Here is a 15,508-nt window from a genome sequence, read left to right as displayed (position 1 = left end):
AGATCCCACATGCCATGGTGCAACTAATCCCATATGCCACAGCTACTGAGCCTGCACTCTACAGCCCGCGTGCCACAACTACTGAAGCCCGTGCGCCTAGAGCCCGTGCTCCACAACAAGAGAAGCCACTGCAGTGAGAAGCCTGAGAACCACAATGAAGAGTAGCCCCTGCTCGCCACAACTAGAGAGAAAGCCTGCGCACAGCAACAAAGACCCAACGCAGCCAAAAAAAAAAAAAAAAAAATCAATTGAGAAAGGCTGGACTATTCAATGAATGGTGCTGGTACAATTGATCATTAATTTGGGAGTGGGAAGGAACCCAGGATAAATTACAGAATTAAAAATACACACTGTATATATGTATATATATATATATATATATATATATATACACACACACACATATATACTTATACACATTATACGTTTACATTATTATACATTTACAGCCATACCTCATTTTATTGCGATGCACGTAACTGTGCTCACAGATTTTGTACCAATTCAAAGTTTCTGGCAACCCTGCAATGAACAAGTGTATAATCGCCTTTGTTCCAAAGCATTTGCTCACTTCATGTCTCCATGTCACGTTTTGATAATTCACAATATTTCAAACTTTTTCATTATTATTATATTGTGGTGATCTATGAGCAGTGATCTTTGATGTTACTATTGTAATTGTTTGGGAGCTCCATGAACAGTGCCCAAGTAAAAAGGAAAACAATCGATAAATGTATGTGTTCCGACTGCTCCACCAACCAGCCTTTCTATTCCTCTCCTCAGGCCTCCTTTTTCCATGACACAACAATATTGAAATTATGCCAATTAATAACCCTACAGTGGCCTATAAGTGTTCAAGTGAAAGGAAGAGTCACATGTTATCTCACTTTAAATCAAAGCCTAGAAACAATTAAGCTTAGTGAGGAAGACACCCTGAACACTGAGACAGTCCAAAAGCTAGGGCTCTTGCACCAATCAGCCAAGTTGTGAATGCCAAGGAAAAGCCCTCGAAGAAAATTTAAAGTGCTACTGCAGTGAACACACAAATGAGCAAGTGAAACAGCCTTATTGCTGATATAGAGAGTTTCAGTGGTCTGGACAGAAGACTAAACCAGCCACAACATTTCCTTAAGCCAAAGCCTAATCCAGAGCAAGTCCCTAACTCTCTTCAATGCTATGAAAGCCGAGAGAGATGAGTAAACTGCAGAAGAAAAGTTTAAGGCTAGCAGAAATTGGTTCATGCGGTTTAGGGAAAGAAGCTGTCTCCAAAATATAAAAGTGTAAGGTGGGGCTTCCCTGGTGGCGCAGTGGTTGGATTCGTGCCCTGGTCCGGGAGGATCCCACTCGCCGCGGAGCGGCTGGACCCGTGAGCCATGGCCGCTGGGCCTGCGCGTCCCGAGCCTGTGCTCCGCGGCGGGAGGGGCCACGGCAGTGGGAGGCCCGCGTGCCGGAAAAAAAAAAAAAAAAAAAATTTAAAGAAAAGTGTAAGGTGAAGAAGTAAGTGTTGATGCAGAAGCTGCATCAAGTTATTCAGAAGATCTAGCTAAGATAATTAATAAAGGTAGCTATACTAAACAACAGATTTTCAATTTAGAGAAACAGCCTTATATTGGAAGAAGATGCCATCTAGGACTTTCATAGGTAGAGAGCAGTCAATGCCTGGCTTCAAAGCACCAAAGGACAGGCTGACTCTCAGGTTAGGAATTAATGCAGCTGGTGACTTCAAGTTGAAGCCAATGCTCACTTAACATTCTTAAAATCCTAGGGCCCTAAAGAATTATGCTAAACCTACTCTGTCTATGCTCTAAAAATGGAAAAACAAAGCCTGGATGACAGTCCATCTGCTTACAACATGGTTTACTGAATATTTTAAGTCCACTGTTGATATTATTCAGAAAAAATAAAAATTCTTTTCAAGATACTACTGACAAGCACCTGATCACCCATGAGTTCCGATAGAGATGGACAAGATTCATGTTGAATTCATGCCTGCTAACGCAATATTCATTCTGCAGCCCATGGATCAAGGAGTCATTCTGACTTTCAAGTATTACGATTTAAGAAATACATTTGTAAGGCTAAGCTGTCATAGATTATGATTCCTCTGATGCATCTGTGCAGTCAATTGAAAACCTTCAGGAAAGGATTCACCATTCTAGATGCCACTAAGAACATTTATGATTCATGGGAAGAGGTCAAAATATTAACATTAACAAGAGTTTGGAAGAAGTTGATTTCAATCCTCATGAATGACTTTTGAGGAGTTTAAGACTTCAATGGAGGAAGTAACTGCAGATGTGGTAGAAACTGCAAGAGAACAAGAATTAGGAGTGAAGCCTGAAGATGTGATTGAATTGCTGCAGTCTCATGATAAAACTTTAATGGAAGAGAAAATGCTTCTTACGAATGAGCAAAGAGAGTGGTTTCTTGAGATGGAATCTACTCCTGGTGAAGATGCTGTAAAGATTATTAAAATGACAACAGGATTTCAAATATTACATAAACTTACTAGTTGATAGAGCAGCTGCAGGGTTTGAGAGGACTGACTCCAATTTTGAAAGAAGTTTTACTGTGGGTAAAATGCTATCAAACATCCTTGCATGCTACAGGGAAATCATTCATGAAAGGAAGAGTCAGTTGATGCAGTGAACTTCATTATGATCTTATGTTAAGAAATTGGCACAGCCACCCCAATCTGCAGCAAATACTACCCTGATGAGTCAGCAGCCACTGACATCGAGGCAAAATCCTCCACCAGCAAAAAGATTGTAACTCTCTGAAGACTGAGATCAGATGATGGATAGTTTTTAGCAATAAAGTATTTTTATTGAAGTATAATTGACTTACAATATTATATTAGTTTCAGCTGTATGACACAGTGATTCAATATTTTTATGTATTACAAAACGATCACCACAATAAGTCGTTACCACCTAACACCATACAAATTTATTAGTGTTATCGACCATATTCCCTATGATGCACATTACAACCCCATGACTTATAACTGGAAGACTGTACTTCTTAACCTCTCTTCCTATTTCACTCATCCCTTCACTCCCTCCTTTCTGGAAACTGCCAGTTTGTTCTCTGTATCTATGAATCTGTTTATATTTTCTTATTCATTTACATTCAATGGTATTTATCTTTCTTCACCTGACATTTTTCTTAGCATAATACCCTCTAGGTCCACCCACGGTGTCACAAACAGCAAGAATATTTTTATGGCTGAGTAATATTCCATTGTGTATGTATATACCACACCTTCTTATCCATTCATCCATTGATAGTCACTTAGGCTGCTTCCATATGTTGGCTATTATAAATAATGCTGCAATGAACATAAGGGTGCCTATATCTTTTCAAACTACTGTTTTCATTTTCTTCAGATAAATACCCAGGAGTAGATTTGCTGGATTGTCTGTTAGTTCTATTTTTAATTTTTGGAGAGACTGCCATACTATTTTCCATAGCAACGACAATAGTTTACATTCCCATCATCTGTGCAGGAGGGTTCCCTTGTCTCTACATCCTAGCCAACACTGGTTATTTGTTTTTTAGGGTTTTTTTCTTGTTGTCTTTGATAACAGCCATCCTGACAGGTGCGAGCTGGTATCTCTTTGTGGTTTTGATTTGCATATCCCTGACCACTAGTGATGTTCAGCATCTTTTCATGTGCCTGTTGACTATGTGTATGCCTTCTTTGGAAAAATGTCTATTCAGGTCCTCTGTCTACTTTTTAATCAAGTTGTTTGTTTTGATGTTGAGTTGAATGAGTTATTTGTATATTTTGTATATTAACCCCTTATTGGATATACCATTTGCAAATATTTTCTCCCATTCAGTAGGCTGTTTTCTTTTGTTGATAGTTTAGCTCACTAGGCAAAAGCTTTTTGGTTCAATGTAGTCCCATTTGTTTATTTTCCCTTGCCTGAGGAGACATAACCAAAAAAATATTGCTAAGACTGATGTCAAAGAGCATACTGCCTATGTTTTCTTGTAGCAGTTTTATGGTTTCAGGTCTTATATTTAAGTCTTTAATCTATTTTGAGGGGTTTTTGTATATGGTGTGAGAAAGTATTCCAGTTTGATTCTTTTGCATGTAGCTGTCCAGTTTTCCCAACACCATTTATTGAAGAGGCTGTCTTTTCCCCATTGTATGTTCTTGCCTCATTTGTCAGAGATTAATTGATCATATAAGTGTGGGTTTATTTCTGGGATCTCTATTTCGTTCCATTGATCTATGTGTCTGTTTTTGCACCAGTACCATATTATTTTGATTACTATAGCTTTGTAGTATAGTTTGAAATGAGGGAGCATACCTCCAGCTTTGTTCTTTCTCAAGATTGTTTTGGCTGCTCAGGATCTTTTGTGTTTCCATAAAAATTTTAGAATTATTTGTTCTAGTTCTGTGAAAAATGCCATGGGTATTTTGACAGAGATTGCATTGAATCTGTAGACTGCCTTTGGAGGTGTGGTTATTTTAACAATATTAATTCTTCCAGTCCATATGCACAGTATATCTTTCCATTATTTTGTGTCATCTTCAATTTCTTTCAGCAGAGGCTTATAGTTTTCTGAACAGCAGGTCTTTTACCTCCTTGGTTGGATTTATTCCTAGGTATTTTATTCTTATTGATGCAATTCTAAATGGGACTGCTTCCTTAATTTCTCTTTCTGATAGTCCATTGTTGGTGTATAGAAACAACATATTTTTGTATATCAATTGTTTATCATGTAACTTTATGGAATTCATTTATTATATCTAATAGTTTTTTGGTGGCAACTTTAGGATTTCTACATATAGTATCATGTCATCTGCAAACAGTGAGAGCTGGTTGTTGTTTTGGGGGGTTTTTGTTTTATTTTGTTTTTAGGCCACGCCATGCAGCTTGCGGGATCCTAGTTCCCCGACCAGAGATTGAACTTGTGCCCTTGGCAGTGAAAGTGCAGAGTCCTAACCACTAGACTGCAAGTGAATTCCCAGTGAGAGCTTTATTTCTTTCCCTTTCAATTTGGATTCCTTTTATTTTTCTTTTCTGATTCTTGTGGCTAGGACTTCCAAAACTATGCTGAATAAAAGTGGTGTGTTCATCCTCGTCTTGTTCCTGATCTTAAAGGAACTGCTTTCTGCTTTTCAGCATTGAGTATGGTGCTGTTTATGACAATTTAGGTATTTTCTAAGACAAAATAGGTTTTCTGTACCATATCAGTTACTTATGAGCCCTACTGGAAGAATCTTTAATAGTCACATTTATGTTCAAGGCAATCTAGGCTTTTTCTATCATGCTACTCAAAATTATTCCAGCTCCTATCCACTGTCCAACTCCAAAGCCACTTCACATTTTAGTGTATTTGTTACAGCAGCATCCCACTTCTAGGTACCAAAATGTGTGTTAGTTTCCCAGGGCTGCTATAACAAATTAACACAAACTCAGTAGCTTAAAACAACAGAACTTTATTCTCTTACAGTTCTGAATGTCAAAAGTCCAAAATGATTCTCACAGGGCTAAAATCAAGGTATTGGTGGGGCTGGATCCTCTAGGGGAGAATGCATTTCCTACTTTTCAGCCAACTACATTCCTTGGTTCATGGCCACATCACTTCAACCTCTGTATCCATCATCACATATCCTTCTCTGACTTTGACCCTCTATCCTTTTTCTTTTTTAAATATTTATTTATTTACTTATTTATTTTGGCTGCACTGGGTCTTTGTTGTGGCACAGGGGATCTTCATTGCAGCAGGTGGGATCTTTAGTTGCAGCATGAGGACTTCTTAGTTGTGGCATGTGGGCTTCTTAGTTGTGGCATGCGGGCTTCTTAGTGCAGCATGTGGACTTCTTAATTGCGGCATGCATGCGGGATCTAGCTCCCCAAGCAGGGATCAAATCCTGGCTCCCTGCATTGGGAGCACAGAGTTTTACCCACTGGATCACCATAAGGACTGTTGGGCTCACACTGGGTCCACCTGAATAATCCAGGGTATCTCCCTACCTCAGGATCCTTAACTTAATCATATCTGCAAAGTCCCTTTGCCATGTAAGGTCACATATTCACAAGTTGTAAAGATTAGATATGGGCATCTTTGGAGGGAATTAATCTGCCTACTACAGCCATGTCCATTATTAACTGAATTCTGTTTAAAATGTTTAACCCATATTTCCACTTACATAGTTTTTTTTTTTTTTTTTTTTTTTGCGGTACGCGGGCCTCTCACTGTTGTGGCCTCTCCCGTTGCAGAGCACAGGCTCCGGACGCGCAGGCTCAGCGGCCAAGGCTCACGGGTCCAGCCGCTCCGCGGCATGTGGGATCTTCCCGGACCGGGGCACGAACCCGCGTCCCCTGCATCGGCAGGCGGACTCTCAACCACTGTGCCACCAGGGAAGCCCCACTTAACATAGTTTTAAGCACTGCCCCCACTGAATGCTCATCTTACTGAAATAACATTTTTGCCATTTCCGTATTTCAAATGTTGGTTCTTTTAAAAGTTTTGGCAAGAAGAAATTCAGCAACAGAATAAGATTATGTATTGCATCACAAATTCCCAGAGCTGTTAATATCTGAATAATTCCTTAATTTATTATTTTTGTTTGGAATATTTCCAAAGTATGTAGTAGTTTTATTACGGGGGAAAAGTTAAACCCCTATCCAAAACTGTAACTATTTCGGAGTTGAATGATACCTAAAGTATCATCTCAATGTCAAGGATGACAAATATAAGGCCCATGGAAGTTAAATAATTTACCCAGTGACACAGACTCTTATGTAGAGGAGAAGGAACATAAATTTATTTTAAGAATGTCTAATGACTAACTATGAAAAGCTAAGAGCTGCTGCATTTACATAAAAATAACTTATTAAAAAATTGTTTTAATTGAAGTTATAGTTAATTTTCAGTGTTGTGCCAATCTCTGCTGTACAGCAAAGTGACTCAGCAATACACACATAGACATTCTTTTTTTATATTCTTTTCCATTATAGTTTATCACAGGATATTGAGTATAGTTCCCTGTGCTCTACAGTAGGACCTTGTTGTTTACCCATTCTAAATGTAATAGTTTGCATCTACCAACCCCAGTCCATCCCTCTCCCTCCCCGCTTCCCCTTGGCAACCACAAGTCTGTTCCCTTTGTCTATGAGTCTGTTTCAATTTTGTAGATAGGTTCATTTGTGTCCTATTTTAGATTACACATATAAGTGACATCACATGGTATTTGTCTTTCTCTTTCTGACTTACTTCACTTAGTATGCTAATCTCCAGTTGTATCCATGTTGCTGTAAATGACATTATTTCATTCTTTTTTATGGCTGAACAGTATTGTGTATACGTATACAATCACAACTTCTTTATCCATTCATCTGTTGATGGACATTTAAGTTGTTTTCATGTTTTGGCTATTGTGAACAGTGCTGCTATGAACATGGGGGTGCATGTTACCTTTTGGTACAGAAACAGGCATACGCATCAGTGCAACAGACTAGGGAGCCCAGAAATAAACCCACACACCTATGGTCAATTAATCCTTGACAAAGGAGGCAAGAATATAAAATGGGAAAAAGACAGTCTCTTCAGCAAGTGGTGCTTGGAAAGTTGGACACCTGCATGTAAATCAATGAAGTTAGAACACACCCTCATACCATGTACAAAAATAAACTCAAAACATACATAAGACATGACACCATAAAACTCCTGGAAGAGAACATAGGCAAAACGTTCTCTGACATAAATCGTACCAATGTTTTCTTAGGTTAGTCTCCCAAGAATTTATTAATCTCAGTTCCAGGTAGATTTTTATTTAGCCATCTGAGCTTCTTAAGTATTGAAGCAAATATTAAGATAGTTTTCTAAATACCTAGAGGAATTTAAGATAAACTTCATCAGACTCATGAAAATAGACATATTTGCCAGAACACTACACTGATACTCATAGTTACCAGGCCAAGTAAGAGAGGTTCTACTGTTGTTGGTCTAATGACTGGTTAGGAAAAAATCCTGAAAGTCCTTAGGCCCTACAAGTAATATAGCTTCTGGTTTTCCTGGAGACAAGGCAATTAGCTCAGTGGTCTAGTGGAAGCCTAAGATAAATATCTTGTAACATATGTGCACAGCATAAAAGTGTTTTTAAGAAAATCGGTATATCTTCACTTTACTTTTTAAAAAGCACCTAAATTGAATTATACTGTATCCAGTGGTACCTCTTCCTTTCAACAAATACCTGAACCTCTTGGATACATTTGAAAGGTTAGTTTGATTAGTAAACGTATGTTAGGCTTATTCTTTTTGCTAATTATAAATAATGTAGACGTGAAGTGGAAATCAAAATATAAAGACTTTGGACAGGCCAGTAAGAATTGCTATTGATATGTGACTAGGCCTCTCAATAAATAAAGAATAAAATATTCATATTACCAGAAATAACCAGATACTTCAATATGAAGGGAAGAAAATGTTCATTTTTACTTACAGAACTGAAGACTCAAAAACTATGGCTTTATGTGCATATGTATGTGCATGTTATGTATATTGTCATGCCAATAAAGATATTTTAATCTTACTGAATTTATAATATTTATAATAGCTGGCAAAATTTCTCAGAACTTTTTTTAGTAGGCCAATTTGATAATGAGTAAAGAATAGAGCATAAATGTGATGTTTAAGGCTCTTTTCACCATGTAGTCAGGGTACAGATGTCTAGGGAAAATCTCAGCATTTTGAGGGTGTGTCAAAACATAAAATTTTTGATGGCTGTAAAAACAGATATTGTTAATAAAAATAGCTTTACTCTTCCTGTTAATAGAAATAATATCCTAATAAAAAATAGAAATTATAAAGAAAATAAAATTTACACCATCCAGAAATAAGTACTTTAAACATTTCACTGAACATATTATACTTTCATACCCAAACACACATACACAGACGATTTTACATAAATTGGACCACAAGTATAAAGCTAGTTTGAAATGTTTGTTTTGCTCTTTTTCTTAAAAAAAAAAAATCAGGTATATCTTTTCATTTCAATAAATAGGGAACTACATAATCATTCTTACGGCTTCAGAGTATTCTTTCATAGAATGCTCCATAATTTATTTAACCAAATCCTCACTGTAAGATATTAATCCTGTTTATGATATTTTTTGCTACAATAAACCTTGATAAACATTCTGTACATCCAGCTTGCTTACCACCTTGTCCAATTCTCTTTAAGGTAAACTGTCTACAATTAATTCTGTCTGCAGTTAGAAGTGCTGGATAAGACAGTATGCATATTTTAACTCATACCTAACAGAAAGTTTGTCTAACCCTTTCTGAAAGCAATTTGTCAGTACGTATTAAGATCCTTAGATCCACCCATGGGAGGAGGGGTGGTCTGCTGATCTGTGGCAGTGTGGCCTTGTGAGGGATTTAGGCCTAGTTGGAAGCTACAGTTTCTGGAGGAGAGGTGCAGTGGAATTATGACTGAATACCAATATCTGTGCACATCAACATCTGTGCACCCTGATATCTACTGGGGCCCCAGCCTCTGCATGTCCTGACATCTCCATGCTCTAGGCAGGGCACAGTCAGGTCCAGGAGCAACTGTCTCTAGCACTGAGCAGTCAGTAATCAGCTCCCCCACCCTGTCCTCAGTCATTCAGAGACAAAGCCTGCAGAAGACCACTGCTAACCCACCTGCCAGAGACCAGGGAAACAGGACACCCTGCAAGGTGTGGTAAGGAAGGTGCAGAGGAGCCTCTAGGAGCTGTCTTGATAAAAGATAGCGATGAACAGCCAATATACATTACCATACTACAAAGCCGAAGGCAGCCTTGCAATGAGCAAGTTTAATACCTCCATGGGGAAACTGCAGCGACACCTGTACAAGGGGGAGTACCCTATATTCCACTATGCACCAGTGTTTGAGAGTGACTTTATACAGGTCAGCAGAAAAGGAGAAGTGATTGATGTGCACAACTGGGCCCAAATGGTGACTGTGGGCATCGTTCGTACCAGTCCCCGCCTCACACTACCTGATGTCATGCTGCTGGCCTGACCAGCTGCTATCTGTGATGACTGTAACAGATATGGCCCTGCCACCCAGGAAAGAGGTAAAAAGCCTACACAGATCTTAGAGCTAACCAGGCTGCTTCCCTTGAAGTTTGTAAAGATATCCATCCATAACAGTAAAAAACAACAGCTCCACCTGAAGCTTACCACTGACCGCTCTTTCTACCTTCAGCTGTGTCCCCCTTCAGATACAAGAGATCTTTTTATTCAGTGGGAAAACCTCATTTACATCCTGAGACCACCAGTGGAGGCTTACAGCAGCACCCAGGTCATTCCAGCTAGGGACACTCTGGACATAACTGGGTTTGAGGAAGAGACTAAGGGCCCAGCGGTAAGCACTCCGCAATCTCTAAAAGACGAGGCCAAGGTGCTTAGGGAGAAGAGCTAAAGGTCCTGCAGAGGCTTTGGTACACAGGCTCACCTGGAAAATACATGGGTTTTTGGAAGGACTCAGGGCCAAATGAGCCTCATTTGGAGGCCACGGCACACTGAGGAGGTTCCTAGTACTTCTCCAAATTGTTTCCCAAGGCTGTATTTCAGAGATTCCTTAGCTGTCAGCAACCCTTAATTTCATATCAAATATTGTATTGCCATCTGCAGCATCCTGACCATCCAATCTATTCTTTTTTTTATGTTTCTCTAGCTTTTCTCATTTTTTTTATTGGAGTATAGTTGCTTTACACTGCTGTGTCAGTTTCTCTATACAGCAAAGTGAATCAGCCACACATATACATATATCCCCTCTTTTTTGGATTTCCTTCCCATTTAGGTCACCACAGAGCACCGAGGAGAGTTCCCTGTACTGTACAGTAGGTTCTCATTAGTTATCTATTTAATACATAATAGTGTATATATGTCAATCCCAATCTCCCAATTCATCTCACCTCCCCTTCCCCCTCGGTATCCATACATTTGTTCTCTACGTCAGTGTCTCTATTTCTGCTTTGCAAATAAGATCATGTATACCATTCTTCTAGGTTCCATAGATAGATAGATATCACATTAATATACGATATTTTTCTCTTTCTGACTTACTTCACTCTGTATGACAGTCTCTAGGTCCATCAACATCTCTGCAAATGACACCGTTTTGTTCCTTTTTATGGCTGAGTGATATTCCATTGTATATATGTACCACCTCTTCTTTATCAATTCATCTGTTGATGGACATTTAGGTTGCTTCTATGTCCTGGCAATTGTAAATACTGTTGCAATGAACATTGGGATGCATGTGTCTTTTTGAGTTATGGTTTTCTCTGGGTATATGCCCAGTAGTGGGATTGCTGGGTCATATGGTAGTTCTATTTTTAGTTTAAGGAAACTCCATACTGTTCTCCATAGTGGCTGTATCAATTTACATTCCCACCAACAGTGTAAGAGGGTTCCCTTTTCTCCACACCCTCTCCAGCATTTATTGTTTGTAGATTTTTTGATGATGGCCATTCTGACTTGTGTGAGGTGATACCTCATTGTAGTTTTGATTTGCATTTCTCTAATAATTAGTGATGTTGAGCAGCTTTCCATGTGCCTCTTGGCCATCTGCATGTCTTCTTTGGAGAAATGTCTATTTAGGTCTTCTGCCCATTTTTTGATTGGGTTGTTTTTTGGGGTTTTTTTTGCAGTATGCGGGCCTCTCACTCTTGTGGCCTCTCCCGTTGCAGAGCACAGGTTCCGGAGGCGCAGGCTCAGCGGCCATGGCTCACGGGCCCAGCCGCTCTGCGGCACGTGGAATCTTCCCAGACCGGGGCACGAACCCGTATCCCCTGCATCGGCAGGCGGACTCTCAACCACTGTGCCACCAGGGAAGCCCTGTTTGTTTTTTAATATTGAGCTGCAAGAGCTGTTTATATATTTTGGAGATTAATCCTTTGTCCGTTGATTCATTTGCAAATATTTTCTCCCATTCTGAGGATTGTTTTTTCGTCTTGTTTATGGTTTCCTTTGCTGTGCAAAAGCTTTGAAGTTTCATTAGGTCCCATTTGTTTATTTTTGTTTTTATTTCCATTTTTCTAGGAGGTGGGTCAAAAAGGATCTTGCTGTGATTTATGTCATAGAGTGTTCTGCCTATGTTTTCCTCTAAGAGTTTTATAGTGTCTGGCCTCACATTTAGGTCTTTAATCCATTTTGAGTTTATTTTTGTGTATGGTGTTAGGGAGTGTTCTAATTTCATCATCCAATCTATTCTTGAACATACTCCAACCCAGCTAAGCTGACATGTTGCAGAATGTATGTCTCCCCATGACTGCCTTGTACTGACTTTTGTATACATCAGTGACAGTGAGATGTGCACAATTTGCTAGTAGCTATCAAAATATTAAAGCACATACCACCTGACCAGCAGAAATACTAACAAAAGTGTATTTTAATAAGTGTTCTCACTGACACAAAAACTGTCCAAGCAAACTGGATGATCATTGTGGTCACTGTGGAGATACTGTAGGGGGCACTGTTGCATCAAATGGGAGAGTGGACTTGAGAGCTCAAAATTCTTATTATAAGCTCTTTTGTTTAGCTATAGGAATAGAAGGGAGCAGTCTTTCTGGTCTCACTTTATTTTACTTGTCTTTCCCTAGGCAAATGCTACCTATTTCTATGGAAGGAATCAAGATCAAGTGAGCATCAGGAGCCTTCACATAAACCCTGAAGTGTTTGGGGCCACCTGTTATGATTATGCTGGGGAGGAATGAATTCATCATGCCTCCCACTTATACTGCATTTAAGAGTTCACATAATTCTGCAGTTACAAAGCCTACAGAGCCTGATAAAAGGAGCAATTGTAACAACAGGCACCACCACTGGTGCTGTGCATATGACTGCAACCATGTTTGCAGACTCAAAAGAGAAACACAGCCCTAGCAGGAGCAGCCTTCCTAGATCCAGGAGGAAGTACAGTCAGCATGGTCATAGTGGTTGCTTTCAACATGTCTTAATATTGTTGTTGGCAAGGACTGCAAGTCCTCTTGTCCTCAGAGGGTACTTCTAGCCCATCAATAAGAGCTGTTGGCATCTCCCCATGGGGCAGCATGAGTATGGTGATTGCAGGAGCAGAGACTGCTGGCAAGCATGTTGCAAAACAGCTAAAGACTTAGTATCCAGACCCCTCATCTCAACCTTACCGAGTGAAGGCTACATGAGTGAACAGGAGGGTGAACAGAGGGTCTCCACCCATCAGGACTGACTCTTTAGGAAAGAGCCTCAAAGCCCTGCACTGCACATGGTGCAGAGGTGGACATCTCATCTAAGATGGTGGAGGAAAGCAATATCATCCACCATACAACTCAACTCAAATTCTCTGCTCTAATAACATATGCTCTATTAACAGGAAAGGGTAGTAATAAAACTAAACAGGGATTTACAATCAGGCTCTGAACTATCTGTAACCTTCCCTTCACTTGATATTGTGATTAAATAAACAGATGACAGAATAAAATGCTAAAGATTACTCTCAAAGATCCCAATCCATCTATGATCTACATTTATTAGCCAAAGAAAATTCTAAAACTTCCAAAATACATAACCAGGGACAGAAGCAACCAATAGGAGGCAGGACAAGGTAAATTAAGTCTAGAAAGCAACATGACATCAAAGTTTTAAACTATAAATGCATTAAGCTATACTAGTGTGCCAACCATTGCACATTAATTTTGTTGTGAAATATAATCAAGTATTTTTATAGTTTTGCACTATCACACATTAAAAATTTTATTGTAATTATATATATATATGGATGTGTGTGTGTATATATATATATATATATACACACATATACACACACACACATATAAATGTTAAAGCGGAGCTGATCACTAATTGAGAACATTAGTAAAAGAAGTCTAGAAGAGAACACTGATAAAATAATTCTACTTTTGATTTGTTAGATTAAAGACATTGAAAAAAACATACTGCATCTCAAGTAAATTTATAGATTTAATGCAGTAACAATTAAAATCCCAATAAGAATACTTTTCAAACTTGACATAGTAATTATAAAATATAAATTTAAAAAGCAGACAATGTCAGTTAATAGTTTTAATACAATAATGATTTCTCCTGCCATATATATGTACAAATATCAAAAGGGGGTCATTGTTTTTAAAAATAGGAAAATTAAGAGGTTCAGAAGAAACCCCACGCCAAACAGGATGAAATATAATGAAAGTAATGGGAGTTATTGCCAAATGGAAAGTCATAGAAAAACCATACATCAACAAGTTAAAAACAAATATAGAGCCATATTTGAAATTTGTTAAAAGGAATTCTGGATGAAATGAATCAAAAAAATAAGACCAAGAACTTTAATGAATTTGATAGGTTAAAAAACTACACAACATACGCTCATACAATATTAAGAAAAAAGAAAAGCTGCAGGCTGAGAAACATTTTATGGTAAATGTAACTACTAAAATAGTAATACTCAATACCTATTGGAGCAATGCAAGTCTCCACAGAAAAATAGTTAAAGGAAAGTATTTAAAAATTGTAAACCAAAAACAAGTTACTACCAAGCCTACTACCAAACCTAATAAAACAAAATAAATTAAAATTAAAAAAATAAAAGTATATGTTAGTAAGGTAATGGAGAACCCAGATACAGCCATATATTATTGATAGCTTAGAGCCCTACTACTTTATAAGAATTCTACTTTTAAAATAAAAAATACAAAGGTGTTAATTTTATAAAACAAAAAAATAGGTAAAAACATTCAATTATTGGTAAATTGTTAAGCAGATAAGAGAATATTAATAAAATTAAAACGTATGTTTCTTAATTTCCTTTCTCATACACCCTTCTGTATATGAGGTAAAACTCTATATGTAAAAACTTTAAGTGAAGAAATGAAACCCTACAGAACATACACATTTGTTTATTATTTAATTCAACTACTACTTAATTCTGACAACATGCCAGGAACAATGTTGGCATTAGATCGTAGACACCAAGCAACACATAGTCTCTACCTTTATGGATCTCATAGCCCAGTATAATATATTGATAACAATTCTGTAATGGTTAGTATAAATTGTCATAAAGTTCTATAAATAGTTCATATTAAGGTGAAGAGATTCTTTAAGTACTATATGCTGATTTGACTATCCTAGTTAGTGTGCTACAATAAATTTATATTGTAATTTGGGTGGCTGTGATCAAATTATGACATACATGTAAAAACATGTAATGGTTTCTTAGACAAAATCGTTTCATTTTTGTTGCAAAACAGAAAATAATATTTTTGAGATATAATGAGTTATTTTCTGTCCTAGATTATTTTTGCACTCATGTTCTATGTGGCTACATATACATACCTTTGCCATTACACTGTTTTTCATATTAAGTGCTTTTTCGTCTTCATGTAGAGATATTTTCTTCGTGGCTTCACATTTCCTAATTCTGTTTGGCTTATTTTATTTATTTCTGAAACTCCTCTAAGGGCTTGCAGACCACAGTACACAACAAAAA

At 37.9% G+C, this 15,508-nt stretch overlaps 2 protein-coding genes across 4 annotated transcripts in view; one reads left to right on the top strand and one right to left on the bottom strand.

Moving 5' to 3' along the window:
• The window catches only part of ANKS1B (ankyrin repeat and sterile alpha motif domain containing 1B), a 1,192,652-nt gene that overhangs the window by 849,531 nt on the left and 327,613 nt on the right, over window positions 1–15,508 (bottom strand). The gene's annotated exons all lie outside the window — the stretch shown is intronic.
• GARIN6 (golgi associated RAB2 interactor family member 6) lies at window positions 9,767–10,438 on the top strand. The gene is given in 1 exon segment (XM_065887207.1): window positions 9,767–10,438. A coding segment is annotated over 1 exon segment (672 nt).

The sequence above is a fragment of the Phocoena phocoena genome, chromosome 11, assembly GCF_963924675.1.
Source record: "Phocoena phocoena chromosome 11, mPhoPho1.1, whole genome shotgun sequence".
Lineage (NCBI taxonomy): Eukaryota > Metazoa > Chordata > Mammalia > Artiodactyla > Phocoenidae > Phocoena > Phocoena phocoena.
The sequence above is the reverse complement of the archived record's forward strand: the minus strand, read 5'-3'. Positions and strand labels throughout refer to the sequence as shown.